Source organism: Netta rufina, assembly GCF_964035555.1.
Source record: "Netta rufina genome assembly, chromosome: 3".
NCBI lineage: Eukaryota > Metazoa > Chordata > Aves > Anseriformes > Anatidae > Netta > Netta rufina.
In genome coordinates, this window is record NC_140125.1 from 58,029,927 (window position 1) to 58,045,074 (window position 15,148).

General features: G+C 40.1%; 1 protein-coding gene across 1 annotated transcript in view; it reads right to left on the bottom strand.

Annotated features, from left to right (window-relative positions):
• Nucleotides 1–15,148, bottom strand: part of AIG1 (androgen induced 1) — a 122,115-nt gene that overhangs the window by 66,056 nt on the left and 40,911 nt on the right. The window contains exon 3 of the mRNA XM_084283801.1: nucleotides 11,142–11,243. Coding sequence (XP_084139927.1) covers nucleotides 11,142–11,243 — 102 coding nt within the window. The remainder of the gene's footprint in view (nucleotides 1–11,141; nucleotides 11,244–15,148) is intronic.

Below are 15,148 nucleotides of genomic sequence, written 5' to 3' on the forward strand. Positions count from 1 at the left end.
TTTTACTAATGGTAACATCCATCTGGATAGCAACAGAAAAATCAAGTCCAAATGACAGGGGAGATGAGAGGGGCCTTTTCTGCTTTGACATTTTTTTGAATTTCCAAGTTCATCCTTCTTAAGTTATCCTTTTGTTTACATGTCAGAGTCTTTCCTCTCAAACCATCAGTCATCAGAGGACGAATGGAAAACTAAGGGATCTTTCGTCTGATAAAAAGGTACGCCCAAAAAATTATTTGGAACAAGTAGATAGTAGTTGCTATACTAAAAGAAAACAAAAACCCAAAAGCAGCTAGTGAGATGGACCTGTACTCCCAGTAATACAAACAAACCACAAATAATGAAACGCCTGTTGTAACTAAGTGAAGGAGAACTTAGAGCAACACCTCTCTGTTCAAAGATCGAGTCACTTCTTCCTTGCAATAGAGCGAGAGTTTGAAACCCAAGTGCGTGCTCTTTCACTCCCTGTGAATCTGTCTCCCTTGCCCAGTTTGGAGAGGAAGGATCAGTTCTTAGTAAAAGCTCTGGGTATCAAAGTAAATCCAGATTCACTTTGCAGTTGGATCTCTAACAAACTTCGGTAACCTCAGGCAAATCACAAATTCTGTGTTTCAGGTTCTTCTCTGTAATATAAGCCACTTTTCCCAATCTTTAACTCTTTTGTTCATTTAGACTGCAAGAGGTTTGAGGAAAAAAACATTTATCTGTATCAAGTGCTCAGCTTAAAGTTACTTGAGATGTCCTTAAAAAAGGTACTGTTGTTATTACACCAATAGCCAACCTACCATACTAACATCCTACAATCTTAGCAAGCCAAGGACATGGAGAGCACGACTGCGGGAGGCTCAGCAGCAGAGTGCTTGGGCAAGCGACTGGGAGATCTGAAGAGCCCCAGGGACAGGGGACAGAGGAGCAGTGAGGGTATAAAGCACTTCTTTTGTTTCTGTATGCACAAAAAAGTCAGACAAAATCATTCTGCAAACAGTGATCCTGCACAGTGCTCACAGGAAACCAAACGAAGCCGAATTTCTGCATGCTGCTCTAGGATAAATGGAGGGTCGCATTTTCAATATATGCTGGGTACTTGAAGCTTCTCTTTCAAGCTTTCTCTCAGTGATGTACAGTACACACAATTATCACCTCCACGTTCTACGGCTCTCTCCAGCTGACTACTGTTAACACCTCTTTATTTCAATATTTGGTTTCCTCTACTTTGCTCGCTTTTCTGTGTTTTCCTCTTGACAGCCTCTAAGACTATCACTTTTTCTCCCAGCTTCTGACACATGCATTTCTTTCTCCTTCTAATTCCCTGTGATTTTTCATCTTTCATTCTGTTTCAGGAGCGAAGACCAAAATGACAGCCCCCTTATGTCTCTGATCTAAGAATACATATATTCACCTTTCAAAATGATTTGCAGCTGTATTTTTAAACAACTTGCAGCCAACGCACATTTGTTTGTTAATGGGAACATCAGTAAATCTGTGTACTAGTAAAAACACATTTTAATGGATGTTTCCTTTTTAGAATATGATATCATTTCCCATTTCATTTTTAAAAGTGCCTTAAAATACAAAGTTCAGTAGACCAACATACATATTTCATCTTTCCCATAAATAGTTCATGAAAATTTTCTACATTACATATTGTATTTGCAAAAGAAGCCACAAAAATGTGCATAGTAGTGACTCAGCAGTTTGGAACTCTGCATATAGGGTTTATAGAAAGAGGGTAAAACTCAAAATAACAGAATAAAAATCTAAAAGCCCCAAGATGCAAATAAAATTTCTTCCTGTGGGAAACAAACTTAAGGATGTGATTTGAATATAAGAGCCGTTTTTGATAAGGAAGGATTTCCTTTCCAGGCTTATTTGAACTTTCTATACTATGCATCACGTCAGCCTACAGTGTTTTATGAGATACTAGTAGCCTGAAATTCAGTGTACAGCCCTAGGTTATGTTATTATTTGGAGTGGAGGTCACTTCTGTTCTACAGAAGAACGGACAGCAATACCAGCTTCTAGCTCTTAGCTGTGTCTGAACCCATGAACCTCAAAGTAATTAGTAAAAAGGCCATTCACTTCTTCATTGCAACTGAATGAACTGGATGCTAAGGCACATGAAAGGGGAATATCTGTGAACACAGTGGGTATTCTGGTCTGGGGCTGCAGCTGCCCTGCTTGGGACACTTCATAACCAGGATAGGGCACGGTGATATAAATCCTGTAACAGCCACCACTGTCGTGTTAACTGTCATTACAGAGCCACACAAGATGCAGATGTTAATAAAGACACATAAAAGCTGGCTTTTGATCGAACATTATGCAATTTCTGTAATTATTCAGTGAAATAGTGGCAGAACCAGGAATAAAACTGAAATTTAAAACTAGGGTTTAAACAGCGCCTCAAATACACAGCCTTACTTGTTTTGAAGAGAAAGCAAGCTATGCAGAGTTAAAGGACACCAGCTAATATTGCAAGAAACGGGTCAGAGGACACACAGGCCTGCCTTTTGCCACCTTGAAGCACCTGCGAGCCCAGTGCTGCTTCTCCACGGTGGAGCTTTTCCTGCTCAGGAAGCTGTGGTGTTAGAGGGAGGCACAGAGCCACCTTCTCACCCTCACGGTCCCTCTGAGAAGTGCCACCTCTGGAAGGCCACTCTTTGTGCCGGGCAGGGCACCAGGCTTGGACATCGGTGATTTAGGTGAACGTCCAAAGATAAAAGGGATTATTGCAGACCTGTGTGACTAGTGGCAGCGGCTTACACGTCTATCAAAAATACCCCTCAGGCTACACCCCAAATTGGAATCTCTTGTATTTGAGGAGTTACTAAAATGCAGTTTTTACCAATTTGTTTCTATGTGGGAAAGTAAAAATATGGGGACTGAACTGCCCAGCAGGGTAGAAACCAGGTTATGTCAGATGCTCATAGGCCACCATGAGCAAAAGTAGTTCCCAAGCTCAGTCCAAAACCCTTGATTTCTACAGATCAATGTGCACAAAACATTACTGCTGTGGCACTACTTCAACATATTAATCATCTGAATATGAAATGCTTTCTCCAGAAGTGCTGTCTGTTTCCAAATAAAAAAAGACGTGTAAAAAGACAGCAATTAACAAAGAGAAAAGTTACTTTTAAAAAGTGGTAATTTGTTACAAAAACAATGTCAAAATATTTCCTTGTATTAGCATTCCTGTAGCGCTAATGATCTCGTGATGGAGGGAGAAGTAATATCTTTTATTTCACCAGCTTCAAGGGCTGGAAAAAGCATCTAAGCTTTTGGGCTGAAACTCCCTTCACCAGGTCTGCTGATTCCTCTGGTATCGTGTCCATGAGAAATAACCCACTTTCCAACAATGATAAATAGGTAAAAATCTGGTCACTGAGTTAGTGCATATGTCTTCAATTGAAGGAAATGCTGTCTGCCAAGCTTCAACCAAGTAGATCATAGGTCTGTGAAAAAAAAAAAGAATCTAAAAGCATGGAATCCAGTTGCTATAGCGGCAAATTAAACAAATAAATGAGATACCATGGAATGCTGCAAAATATTTGTGGTCTGATTAAGTCATATTTGCCACATGTGTGAATCCTAACAGCACAGTTTAGTACAGTGGGTACAACATAGTACAAATACACTTTTATCATATATACATATTAATTCTTATCTGAGTGAGTGCTAATGAATGTTAACAAGTGTGTCCAAGGATACAAAACACTGCACTTTATTGTAATCATAAGGCAAACTATAGTCCTCTTAAGTGCATAAAGATAGACAATAATTGCATATTAAGCTATTATGTCTTTGAAACAATACTTGCATCCTTTCCTGTGTTTGCATGGCCTGCTGAAAAGATAAGGCTTTTTTGTAGTGATCACTTCTAAGATGACTTTCAGACGGGGTGCTTTACAATACATAACCTGTAGCAGGGAGCTGACATTCTGAACTTTCTTTAACATGAGCAACACCCCCCAGTATATATATATTTTTTTCCAGTGAAACGTTCTCCTTTCTTGATAAAAGATGTGCTTTGAATGTACTTATTGTTAATCATAATCCTGTATCAGTCAGTTTGATCTGATCACCTGCCTATGTTCACAGGAAAAAAAGCACATGAGAAAAAACAGAAATCTATTATGTTGAAAGATAAAGCAGGCACCTGATTTTAATTAAGAGAGAAAAAGGCATGCAGATTGTTATCAAAATGCTTATAAATTATTGACGCGTTTTGTACTGATTTAGAAGTTGAACATTATTTTATACCCTGCAAACCACATATCTGCGATGTTGTGTGGTAGCAACAGAAAGACATACCAGCTTAAGCACCCCAAAAGAACTGTGCATGGCTCCAGCAGTGACTAGGATGAGCAATGTAAGCTGCCCTGAACGTGAATGGTCAAACAAAACTGGCATTCTTAATGCTGTCAGAGTTATGGGGACGAAGTGAATGGGTTCCTGTCCCACTCTGCTGCTGGTTTAACAAACAAACCCTGCCTTCCAGGGCCAAACCCTGGTTCTAGGAAAACACTGCTCAGAGGACTCTCCACACCCAGAGGAAGACAGAAAGTCTAAGACGCCCTTTGGACATCTTTCTGGGGCTTTTCATTGGGCGTTTGTTTTGTGCCCATAGTAATCGCTTTGCCAAACATTTCTGTGAGCAACTTCATCTGAAAATCTGTTTCTGAGCTTTATTATTTCTATTACCACTATTATTAATTTCAAGGTTACCCATGACTATTTCTATTAAAGCAGAAAGGGTTGAAATGTAGGCAGTACTCTTCCTTACCACTGGTGCCTCAAATACATGATCTTCCAGCATGCTCGCATCCCTCAGCAAGCAAATAAGCTCATCTGACTGCTGTAACATGCAACACAACTCTCACTTCACATCTGATTGGGAAAAATAAGGCACACTCTGATGAGGCTTGTTTTCAGCAGCAGGTCTGGAGGTCTGAGGGTCGGAGTTTTGAGGGTCAAGTCAAGATAGTGGACAGCATTGCCAGATAAAAACAGAGATAGCGAGGCACCTGTGCCATTCTACAGACAGCACCTGGATACAATTCATATGAACTTCGTAAAAACAAGTTGCATGTGGTTTTATCCCTAAGAAGCTCCTGGCATTTCACCATGCAAAAATTACTTTGTCTACCCTGTAGACCTATGTTCAACAGCAACAGAAGCCATTATACCCCTCTCAACAGCAGCACCACTGAGCCATCTCCTTGTTCTCACCTCCTCTGATTAGCAGATTGCAGGGAAGTTTTCCCAGGGAAGTGATGGAAAGATGTGGTAAGGAACTCATACTCTTCATTTCCTCTTTTTAACTTTTTCCTTCTTTGCTTCCCTCCCCAAGATCCTCTTTATCATTTTGCCTCTTCCATCTTGTTTACATTACTTTCTGTTTCCTTTTTTATTCACTTGCTTCAGCTGCCTTTTTTTTTTTTTTTCTTTTTAGGTTGGAACAGTATCAGCTGACTTTGATTCTTTTCTTTCCTCACACCTATCTTTTCCTCTTGTCTGACTATCTTTCCCTAACCTCTTGTTTTGCTCTCTCCCCTTCGCCCTTCCTTTGACAGCCACCCTCCTTGTTTTGCTGTGGACACTATGGGCTTTCAGCCTCTGTGCTAACAGGCTGAGTTACATCACCTTGTCAGCAAAGGAAGGCAAACTGCAGAAAAATATCTGATCTGGGGAGCTTGGCTCTCAGGCTTTTCATTTGTAATGCTCACCTCTAGAACAGGGCTCACAGGTTTAACTTAAAGACTCAACAATATTTTATGACAGGTCTACCATTATTATGTGTTGGGTGCTTATGCATGGGGAGGAGGCTGTGTGTGCGCTTTCTGTGGATTACTAGAAATAACAAATACCCAGAAACATTCAGCACCTGTGCTCAGTTAGAAAGCTGTCTTCAACTTACTGTGAAGAGTCTCCTCTGGCAGCTATACAGCGGTGTTAAGGCCAGCTGCCCACTCCACAAAAACACCGTGATGTTACATCATTAGGTGAAAGGAATTTCCTAATGGTCTCAGGGGATGCCACCCACGTAATTCCGTCTTCTTTGTCTAGAAGCCTCTCTCAGTTTGAAAGTGCTAGCTATCACAAATTTTGACATACAACCAATTTCTAGACCCTTCACATAAGTAACAGAAAATCAAAAAAAAAAACAACACAACACATTTTTATGCGATTGCTCTTCTTCTCCCCAGAGTGGGGGGATAATTGGTCCTACTGTATTCATGCTCCAGTTGTGGAGCTGGCTGATAATGAGGAGCGATACCAGACACAGCAGCATAACTACAGTATGAACATGCAAGGAGTGTACAGATCCAACAGGATTATTTTCACTCTTTTTATAAATACTCTGAGTCCCCAAGGGACCAACATCAGTGCTATTCTTTTCTTAAGGCAGATGTTTAAATCATAGCCATCTAGAACTGGGTATTCTGTGGGAAATGAAGTTTATAATTAAGCTACAATTTTTCCATGATTGCTACCAGATATTTTGCAAGCTATGTAACAAGTGGAAAATACATCCTGGAGCACTGGAGATCTTATTCACACCTAGCATAAGAAAATAGTATAGATGATTCAAGAAGAGCACTTAACTTGTAATATCTTTGAGAGCCCTAAAAACTGGATTTAGAAACAAATCCAGGAACAGGTTAGATATAAGCATGAGACATTACCAAGGTGCACTATATAGAGTAAAAACAGCCCCCATATGGGATGTTGGTGTATTAGCATCCTCAAGAAGTATAATACTATACTACACTACTTCAAATGAGTCATTTATGAATAGGATTTTAGGACAACACACTGGATGAAAACACTTTGCTGAAAGAAAGGTCATTTCCTTGTTTGTACATCAGAGTGAGCATGGTGTAGCAACTGACCTGACTAATGAGGATGAGACAGTTTCACCAAAAATCACTAGTTTTGGACCTTTGAACCTCTACAGGTCAGGTTAACATAAATTTTAATTTTTGCTTAGCTTTTGTATTTTTATGCTCACTGAATCATTAATGAAAAAAGCTTTCAACCAGAAAAAAAAAAAAAAAGAAAAAAAAAAAAGGAACAAACCAGCCAAGGCCACTGGATCTAAGACAAGACTGCCAGGAAGAGCAAAAGTCAGATAGGTGGCGGGAAGGGCTCTGTACCACTCTCCAGTGGGCTGAGGTTTTCAGCTGAGCAGCCAGAAAGAAAAAGAGGGGCAACTTGACAAAGAAGAAAAGATGTGTCACTTGGACAGGCTCCTTCCTCTCTTGTTTGTGTCTGCTATTTGTCCCTGGTTTTGTGCAACCTCTTGAGTGCCTTTGTTTCCAAAAAGTGGAATGAAAAGAATACATTGCTGAATGGAAAGAGTGCATACAGATTGTAGTGGCACATAACCCATACAATAATCAATTTTCCAGCTCCTCGGAGTCTGACTGTATTCCCCTTCCCCAGCCTCTCTCCTCTATAGAGTTTTCTTATAAAGACAACTCTTTGTTTCCGACCTCCAGAGACATTAAACTCTTCACTAAGTAAACTCTATCTCTGTATTTTACTTTCCTTGCCACAAACAAAAGATGATTCACATCTTTAAAAGGAATTTGGGACAGTGTCTATGAAAAACACAGAAGGACTCTTGCTGAAATGGTATGCTAACTTGGATAAATACTGTATGCAATCCTGCCATGTAACCTGGCTCAAAATCAACAGTGCTCAAGCTTAAATTAATTCAGACTACAGATCTGTTTATGTGGGCATCAGTTAGAATAAGGGCAACCTCTAGTTTTATAGTCTGTGCTAATATCGAAGAGAATATCACTTTTGGAAGCAGATGCTCTCCGTGCATCATCCTACCCAGTCCCAACACAAAAGGGTAAAACAAATGAATAGATATGAATTCTGTTACTGTGACATACCAGTATAAAGCACTGAAGGTTAGCCTTTGATTAAAAATGCCCAACACTGTTACAGATCACATAGATGGCCATCAGAAAAGGGAAATAATATTTCTCATAGAAAATACACCTATGGAATATGGGGTTGATGTGGATCCACAGTGCAGGGCAGTCTCAAGAACATGAACAGCATCTTTGACGGAAAAGTTCAGTAATTTTGCAGCTAAAATGGTAGCCAGCAAAGATTAATTCATCTGCATAATACCTAATAAATACAGGAAGTGAACATGACACTTCAGAAACAGACCCAGGCTTAGATGTAGCCTTACTCTTCAATATTCGTCTTTACAGAGGTAGATTATTCCTACTGAGAGAAGCTTAACATCAGCTATTCAGATGTGGTCCTTCGCGCAATAAACACAGATGAAGTCCTTGCTCTGCTAAAAGCAACAGCAACCCTGCCCTTGCTCCCTCCATGATTTCTCAAGCCTTAGTGATACCATTGGTTATGAATGAATCAACTGACTGAGGTGGTGAAATATATGAGCTTTATGGAACGGTACAACTCTATTAGTCATGCCTTTCACAAGTGTACAAATCTGTATGTATGGGGTACCATCTGGTACCACAATGTGCCACCGACTACACAGATCTTCTGTAGACAAGAATTGTATTTTTAACGATTGTAACATATATGTAATAGAAACATCGTTCTTAAAACCAAAGGCAATTTCATAGTCTGGTAAATCGTTTGTGATTTGACATTTGTGTACTGTGATGAGCCTTTGAGCCTTCTTCTGTTTCTACAAAACTTTATAAACAATATTAAGAGTAATATTAAGAGTGAATTGGTAATGGGATTGCATAGCCCTGGGGCTCATTTCCCTTAATTATATACAAAGTTCTAACTGCAGAGAATGGATGCAAAGGTGGCAGAAGGAAAAAGGGTGAAGAAAACTAATTACTGTGAACTAACAAAGCAGCATACAGTGCTGCACAGAGTACTTCTGCTTGGGCCAGTGCACTCAATCAGGCCAGCCCTTCGAACAATTCTTCATACAGTCTTAAAGACAGTCACCCTAAAATGGTTTTAAAGTATGAATACTCCACAGTATTTGATGTATGTCCATATTACTGTTGAGAATGATTGCTGTTATTAGAGCCACAGGTTTTATGACTTATCTTTCCTTTTCACCTTGTGAATTTTGCAGGCTGATGATGACGGTTGAGCAACTTGTTACAGCTAGTTATAATACACATCAGAAACTTCTGAAAAAAATGATTTTTCATTTAAAGTAGGGAATCTTCTCACCATGGAAGACCTTACCATTTTTGTTGAATTTTTCCACTTTTTGTGGCTATTTTTTCTAAGCACGTGCTTAGGGAAAACAGTAGGAAAAAACCTGGACAGACTGTTTACAGGTGAAATTAGCATTTAAACTCAAATCATTAGGAGCCGCACCAGGTACTGTAGGGAATGTTCACAGAGAACAGGAACTCATCATCAACAATGTAGTAACAGAAGGACCCAACTCTTCCAGTCTGATTTCATTCTGCCAAGGGTAATGAATCTCTTCTGTAAGTTTTGTTGTGCAAGGTTAGGCTCCAGCACAGCCACTCTTGAGTTCAGAAAAATTATCACCAAGTGTGCACAGCTGCTGTCAAAATGTACAAGAAAAGATGAGAATAAATGTTTACTTCAGTAGCAAGCAATAGCTGTGGACTTTGACTTTTCTGAAACTCTGTTGCTAGAGGTCCTACCCTTTTGCAAGGGGACCTTTATCATGTTCTCTAAAAGCCACCATGTCAAAGTTGTAACTCCGCTAATAAATGAGGCCAGCATTCTCAAGGTAGTTTATGAAGAACAATTTCTCCCCAGAATCTCCATCCTCATCCCCCAAACCCCACCGTATTATGATGGGCAATGCATCAGAATTAATTATTATGAAAGCTGGTGAAGATAAATTGATGGCTAAAACATCAAAAAGAATTAGACTGAAAGGTGGTGAAAAGCCCAACAGTCATGAGCCTTCCCTGTGACCGAGCTGAAGAACACTTGGATAAATGGAGATCGACACAGCAAACGATTCCTTTACAAAGGACTGTCAAAAATGCCTTCTATAATGTTCCAAGGTGAAAATAAAGATGTCTAAGATGAATGCATGCAATTCATTTCAGCAAATGCTAGTGTGTCCAAAAATTACAAACAGAAGACTTCTTCAAATCTATCAGTAAGTATATACTTCTAACAAAGAAACAGGAACTTGAATTGCCTTTTAGATATGGCAAAGAAGAGACTTCCTGAATACACAGGACCACTTGTTGTCAAATACTTCACTTTCATGAAAAATGTTACAGGTCAGGCACTTTCAGTACGTGCAATGTCACCTGGAAGAAACATCATTGGAGTCGGCACTGATGTGGTGTTGGAAAAAATGTACGTATGGCTTGGTAGTGCTTACAAGTGTTCGGTTTGTGACCTCAAAACTCAAAGGAGGACAATCCAAACAAACACCAGTCTCTTTGCTCAGCTCTACACATACACATCATCACGCTGTTTTTCTCACAACATCATAAAAAATTACAGTACCTAGAAGAAGCTGATGCTCCTCTTATCAGTAGGAACTCTCATACTGCTCCTTTAACACAAACAATTTAGGGAATGAATAAATAGCAATGCCATCAGCCCCACTCCACAAAGGAGCAATTTATCAAAGTCAACAGCAGTGGACAAATCTTGATCTGCTGCAGATGTGCTGAAGGATAAGCTCTGTTGTCATCTACTGATGAACAACAGTGCCAAGTGGATTGCCATGGCTTGCTATGGAAAACAAAATAATAAAGAAATATTTTGCACCAACACAGCAAGAGAAGCAAACATTGCATCTTTCAACTCCAAATACTGCATAAAATGTAGTAAGCACCTGTTGGAAAAATGTAGCCCTTACCATTTAAACATACAGTTGAGAGAAATAATGTCCTCCTTGACATACCAGATAGGGATGGAAAGTTCAAATTTCTTCAAATAAACTACTTCTATGAGTACAGATTCAGCAATTTTAAAACTACTACACCTTTGCCTTAATGCATGTAATTCCACATTTTAAAAAAATACTCTGATACAGGTTCTGATATACAAGTGTGATATACTTGAAAAATTAGAAAGTAAGATTATTGCTAAGTGTACACGGAGTCATACAGATGGAATCTTAGACTTTTATTCACACAAGGAAGCATTTGTATCACTTTACTCACCATTCCATGATTCAGCCATGCTGGTATAAAATTATCAAGCAGCTTTGGGTAAACCAGTTCCCTGTCATAGATATAGATGCTCCAAAACATCGTCACAACAAACTAAGAAAAAAAAAAAAAGAGAGAATTAAATAAATGTTTCTGAGCAATTAGCTACATATTCTAGATTGCAAAGTGAGGCATTTAGCAAATGAACTACGGACAGGTATAGATACAATTGTTCTTCAACCCAATCTTGCTTTCATCAATAATGTGAACCTGGATAATTCTTTGCATTCACTGTTCCAATTTTTCTTTTTTTTTTTTTTGACTTTCAGCCTGGAAAAAAAAATCTCTTCTTTTGACTTATGTGCCTGTGGCCAAATTACAATGGAGTACTGTACTTTAGTAGCAGATGTGGTGCATAAATAATGTTCCACCACTAATGGGACAGCAAACAAATGGAAAATCAGACAAAATATCACTTGGAATTCATAAAACGTATAAGTATGAAGCATTCATCCCTGAACGGAAGTCTATAAACTCATCTTAGCACTTTTTAATGTCAGCCATCAAAATAGCATTATTAAAAAAAACATTAACACTTCAGACAGCCTGCACACAATTCGCGGACTGGGATGCACAGAGAAGAGTTCCAGTATTCCCCTCACTTGTCAGCACAAATTTTGCCCTAGCTCTTGTCAGAGACTATTTACTAGGAGCCCAAAGAAAGACCATTATTTCCTCTAAACTGAGGGCAGGACAGATGGCTCAGACAAAGTTTGTGCTAGGCTCAACATTTGCCAAATTGTCACTAATTCATTAAAGATAATCTGATGTCTGAAAAGCAAAGACAATATAAAACCACAGAAAATTACAGAAATAAGAGTTTTAGATTACCTTAGCTGGGGAAAGCACAGAATCTGTAGTCTTCTAATTAAAACACAATTGCTTTTTTACCTTGAATTTGAGCTCTTAGTTCTGTAGTAACAAAAGGCTTACTGCTTACAGCAGTAAAAAACGATACCTAGGCCAGGCGCTTTTCAGGGACAATTTGGAGGGGACCTCTACACTGTAGCAACATGTCCAAGTTCCAGGTTTGAGAGTCAACAGATAGGACTTCCACTGAAATCAGCAGAGAAATACTCATTTACATCTGAACCGATTTGGCCCATGATCTTACTTAGATGGATTAGGAGTAAACTTGGAGGAGAAGAAGAGAGAAAGTGCAAGAAACATGGGGTGAGCACAGCGAGGCCAGCAAATTACGAGTATGTGTGACAGTGTAGGTATACATGTAAGTTGTTTTCATGTGCTTCTGAGTCTGGGAAGCTAAAACTGAGGTTATGGTTTATCGACGGCACCTTGTTCTAGCTCAGAAACACACGCCTCGGCCAGGCAGCTATGTGAGTGATCCAACGCTGTACGCTGTTCCCCCGGCGTGCATACAGTACATAGTTTCTTGGTTTCCAGCACACCCGCCCATCTGTTACGACAGCTATCAGTGCCTGCTCGGAATAAGCTCGGAGACCATTTGACTAGTACACAGAGGCCAGGAATAAAAAACAGGGTATGATGGACGGCCCGAAAAATATTGCGAGTGTAAAGTACCCCACAAGAAGTCTCTCGTCTGGCATTGGCACAGCCCAGCTCTTTACACACCTGCTGACACATGAGTGCCAAGATAGGAATAGCTGAACAGCGGGGAAAATGGAAGCAAAGTATCCTCTTCTCTATAGGCTTCCTAGAAGTCATGCATTATTACCGTGGGTCTCTGAGAACCTGCTAAGACCAACAGGGACATAAAACCTCACGGAGATTCAGGTGCATGAAGAACAAGATTAGATAATGCTTTTTTCCAAAGGAGTCTCACAGCCAGGACAATCACCCAGAACTACGCTGAACCTCATTGCACGGAACACAACATAGCTGGCATGTTTTGCTCTGCGATTTCTGTGTGGAGCAGCATAAAACAATTGACTTTGCCATGGAGGTGAAGATAGGAAAAGAGGGGATGTGCCATCTGTCCCTTTACCAAAGTCAGCCAATGGATGGAACGAGATCAACCTAGCTGGTTGCAGCCATCTGGAGGTACAGACGGCAAACGCTGCTTAGCGAAGCACTATCGCAAGGTAGACATAAGGTAAGGGAAGTGCGCAAAGCCCAGAGAGTTACAGAACCAACCTGTCCCAGAGGATGGCCAGACACGAGACAACACAGCGCCCTGGGGAAGATCGCTCCCAGTGTCTGGATGGTTCACCTTGCCTTTCTTTACGATTCGCTCATTTGTGTAAAATGAATCCCAAAAACGAGCTGTTGAACTGTGAACTAGAATGAACTACAAAAATGAACAATTTGGATTAAAAAAAAGTTATTAATGAGGACTTCCTACTGAGATCCTTTGGCTGCTTCTGAATTTGTTCTTTGATTAATAAGCAGCTCTTGGTCTGCTACTTTAGAACCACCTCTGCTACTGGTAAAACGTCATCTGAGCTGGGCTTTGCCAAGGTCACACACGGCCATGCACTACGAGGCCACTGCAAGGAGCTGCTTCTTTACGCTGCCTATGTAAGGCTCAGAATTGCATCTCCCATGCTTATAATCCCATCTTCCTTGTGGCATGGTTCATTGCTGTTAGGGCCAGAGTCATGGTACTGCCCTCAAATGCCAAGCTGAACAGGCTGCTCAGAGGCAGCAGACAACGATTATTTCTGGGAGTCCTGTACTTTGATTTTCTTTTGTTCCCAAGCCAAAATGGCACAAATGTCACTCTTCCACCTCCTCTTCACACAAACTAGAGGTCTGGAATTGGAGGAAAACAGACCCCAGCAATTGCTTTTATACTTCTTTGCACAGAAGTATCCTAAGACTGCCAACTTTCTGAAGACGTTGATAACTTGGTTAAACAATATATGGTTAAGCAACTTAAAAGAACAGAAGAGTCCCTCTTTTGCTACTTTTCCTATCTAGGATCATTACAGTCCAAAGGGAACCTCAAATTTGCAAGCAAACCTTTGAAAATGTTTGAAAATACGGAGTTGCTACCGTCACAGACATCTAGAGTATCGCTAAATAAATACACGGCAGAGGAAACAAAAAATAAGGCTGAAAACAAAACTCTGTTTTCCCATTTAAGGAGATTCTCTTTAAGCTTTTGTTTTCTGTCTCTGAAGTTTCAGAGAAGGACATGAGAACATGTGGCACTGCCACATGAGCAATTTTAGAGGACAAGCTGGGAAATGGTTGGTGAGTCAAAAAGGAAAACAAGTAGCTTTATCAAAATACTGTGAATGGAAGCAAAAAAGGAACTAAGAGGGGGAAGCCAATGAAACGAATTGCATAATTTGCTGTTTTAGATGAGCCCAACCAAGAAATGTTATGCAAAACAAGAATGAACCCAGTGGATCTTTATTTTCCTGCACTATGTATTTTTGGTTTTGGCTGGGCTGCACAGTTAGGTTCACTCATTTCCTGGATGGCTTCATGACAAAGTAAAAAAACAAAAAAAAAAAAAAAACAAAAAACCAAAAATACTCTGACCTTGACAAAATTACATCTAAGTACACGTTGTGCAGTTAAAGGTAAGTTTTCTGGCTGTCTCCCAAGACAGCTGTGGTTAAGTGCAAGTATAAATATATCACTTGGGAGCATCGTTGAGGGTTAAAGGCATTACATATAGAAGTGAATTGTTATTAAAAGCAGACTGCCAGAAGTGCAAACTGGCATGGTACTGCTGGCTTTATGTGGGACCTAGCGCTAGCACAGAATCACACCAACCGAGTTTGAAAAGGGCCAATGAAAGAAATCACAAAGAGAGTGAACTGAAAACCAGGGAGGGCTCTCCTTGGAAAAGAGAGTTCAGCAGTCAGCTGCACTGCTTGCTCATGCTTCCCGCACCAGTTGCTAGCTCACCACCAATGAGGGCAGAATCTGGAATAGAGATTTCAGCATGGCAGAATCAATAAAAGTGTTTTGTAGTCCAGTAAAATACCAAGGCAAGTAGGGGACTGCAGCAAATGCCTACACAT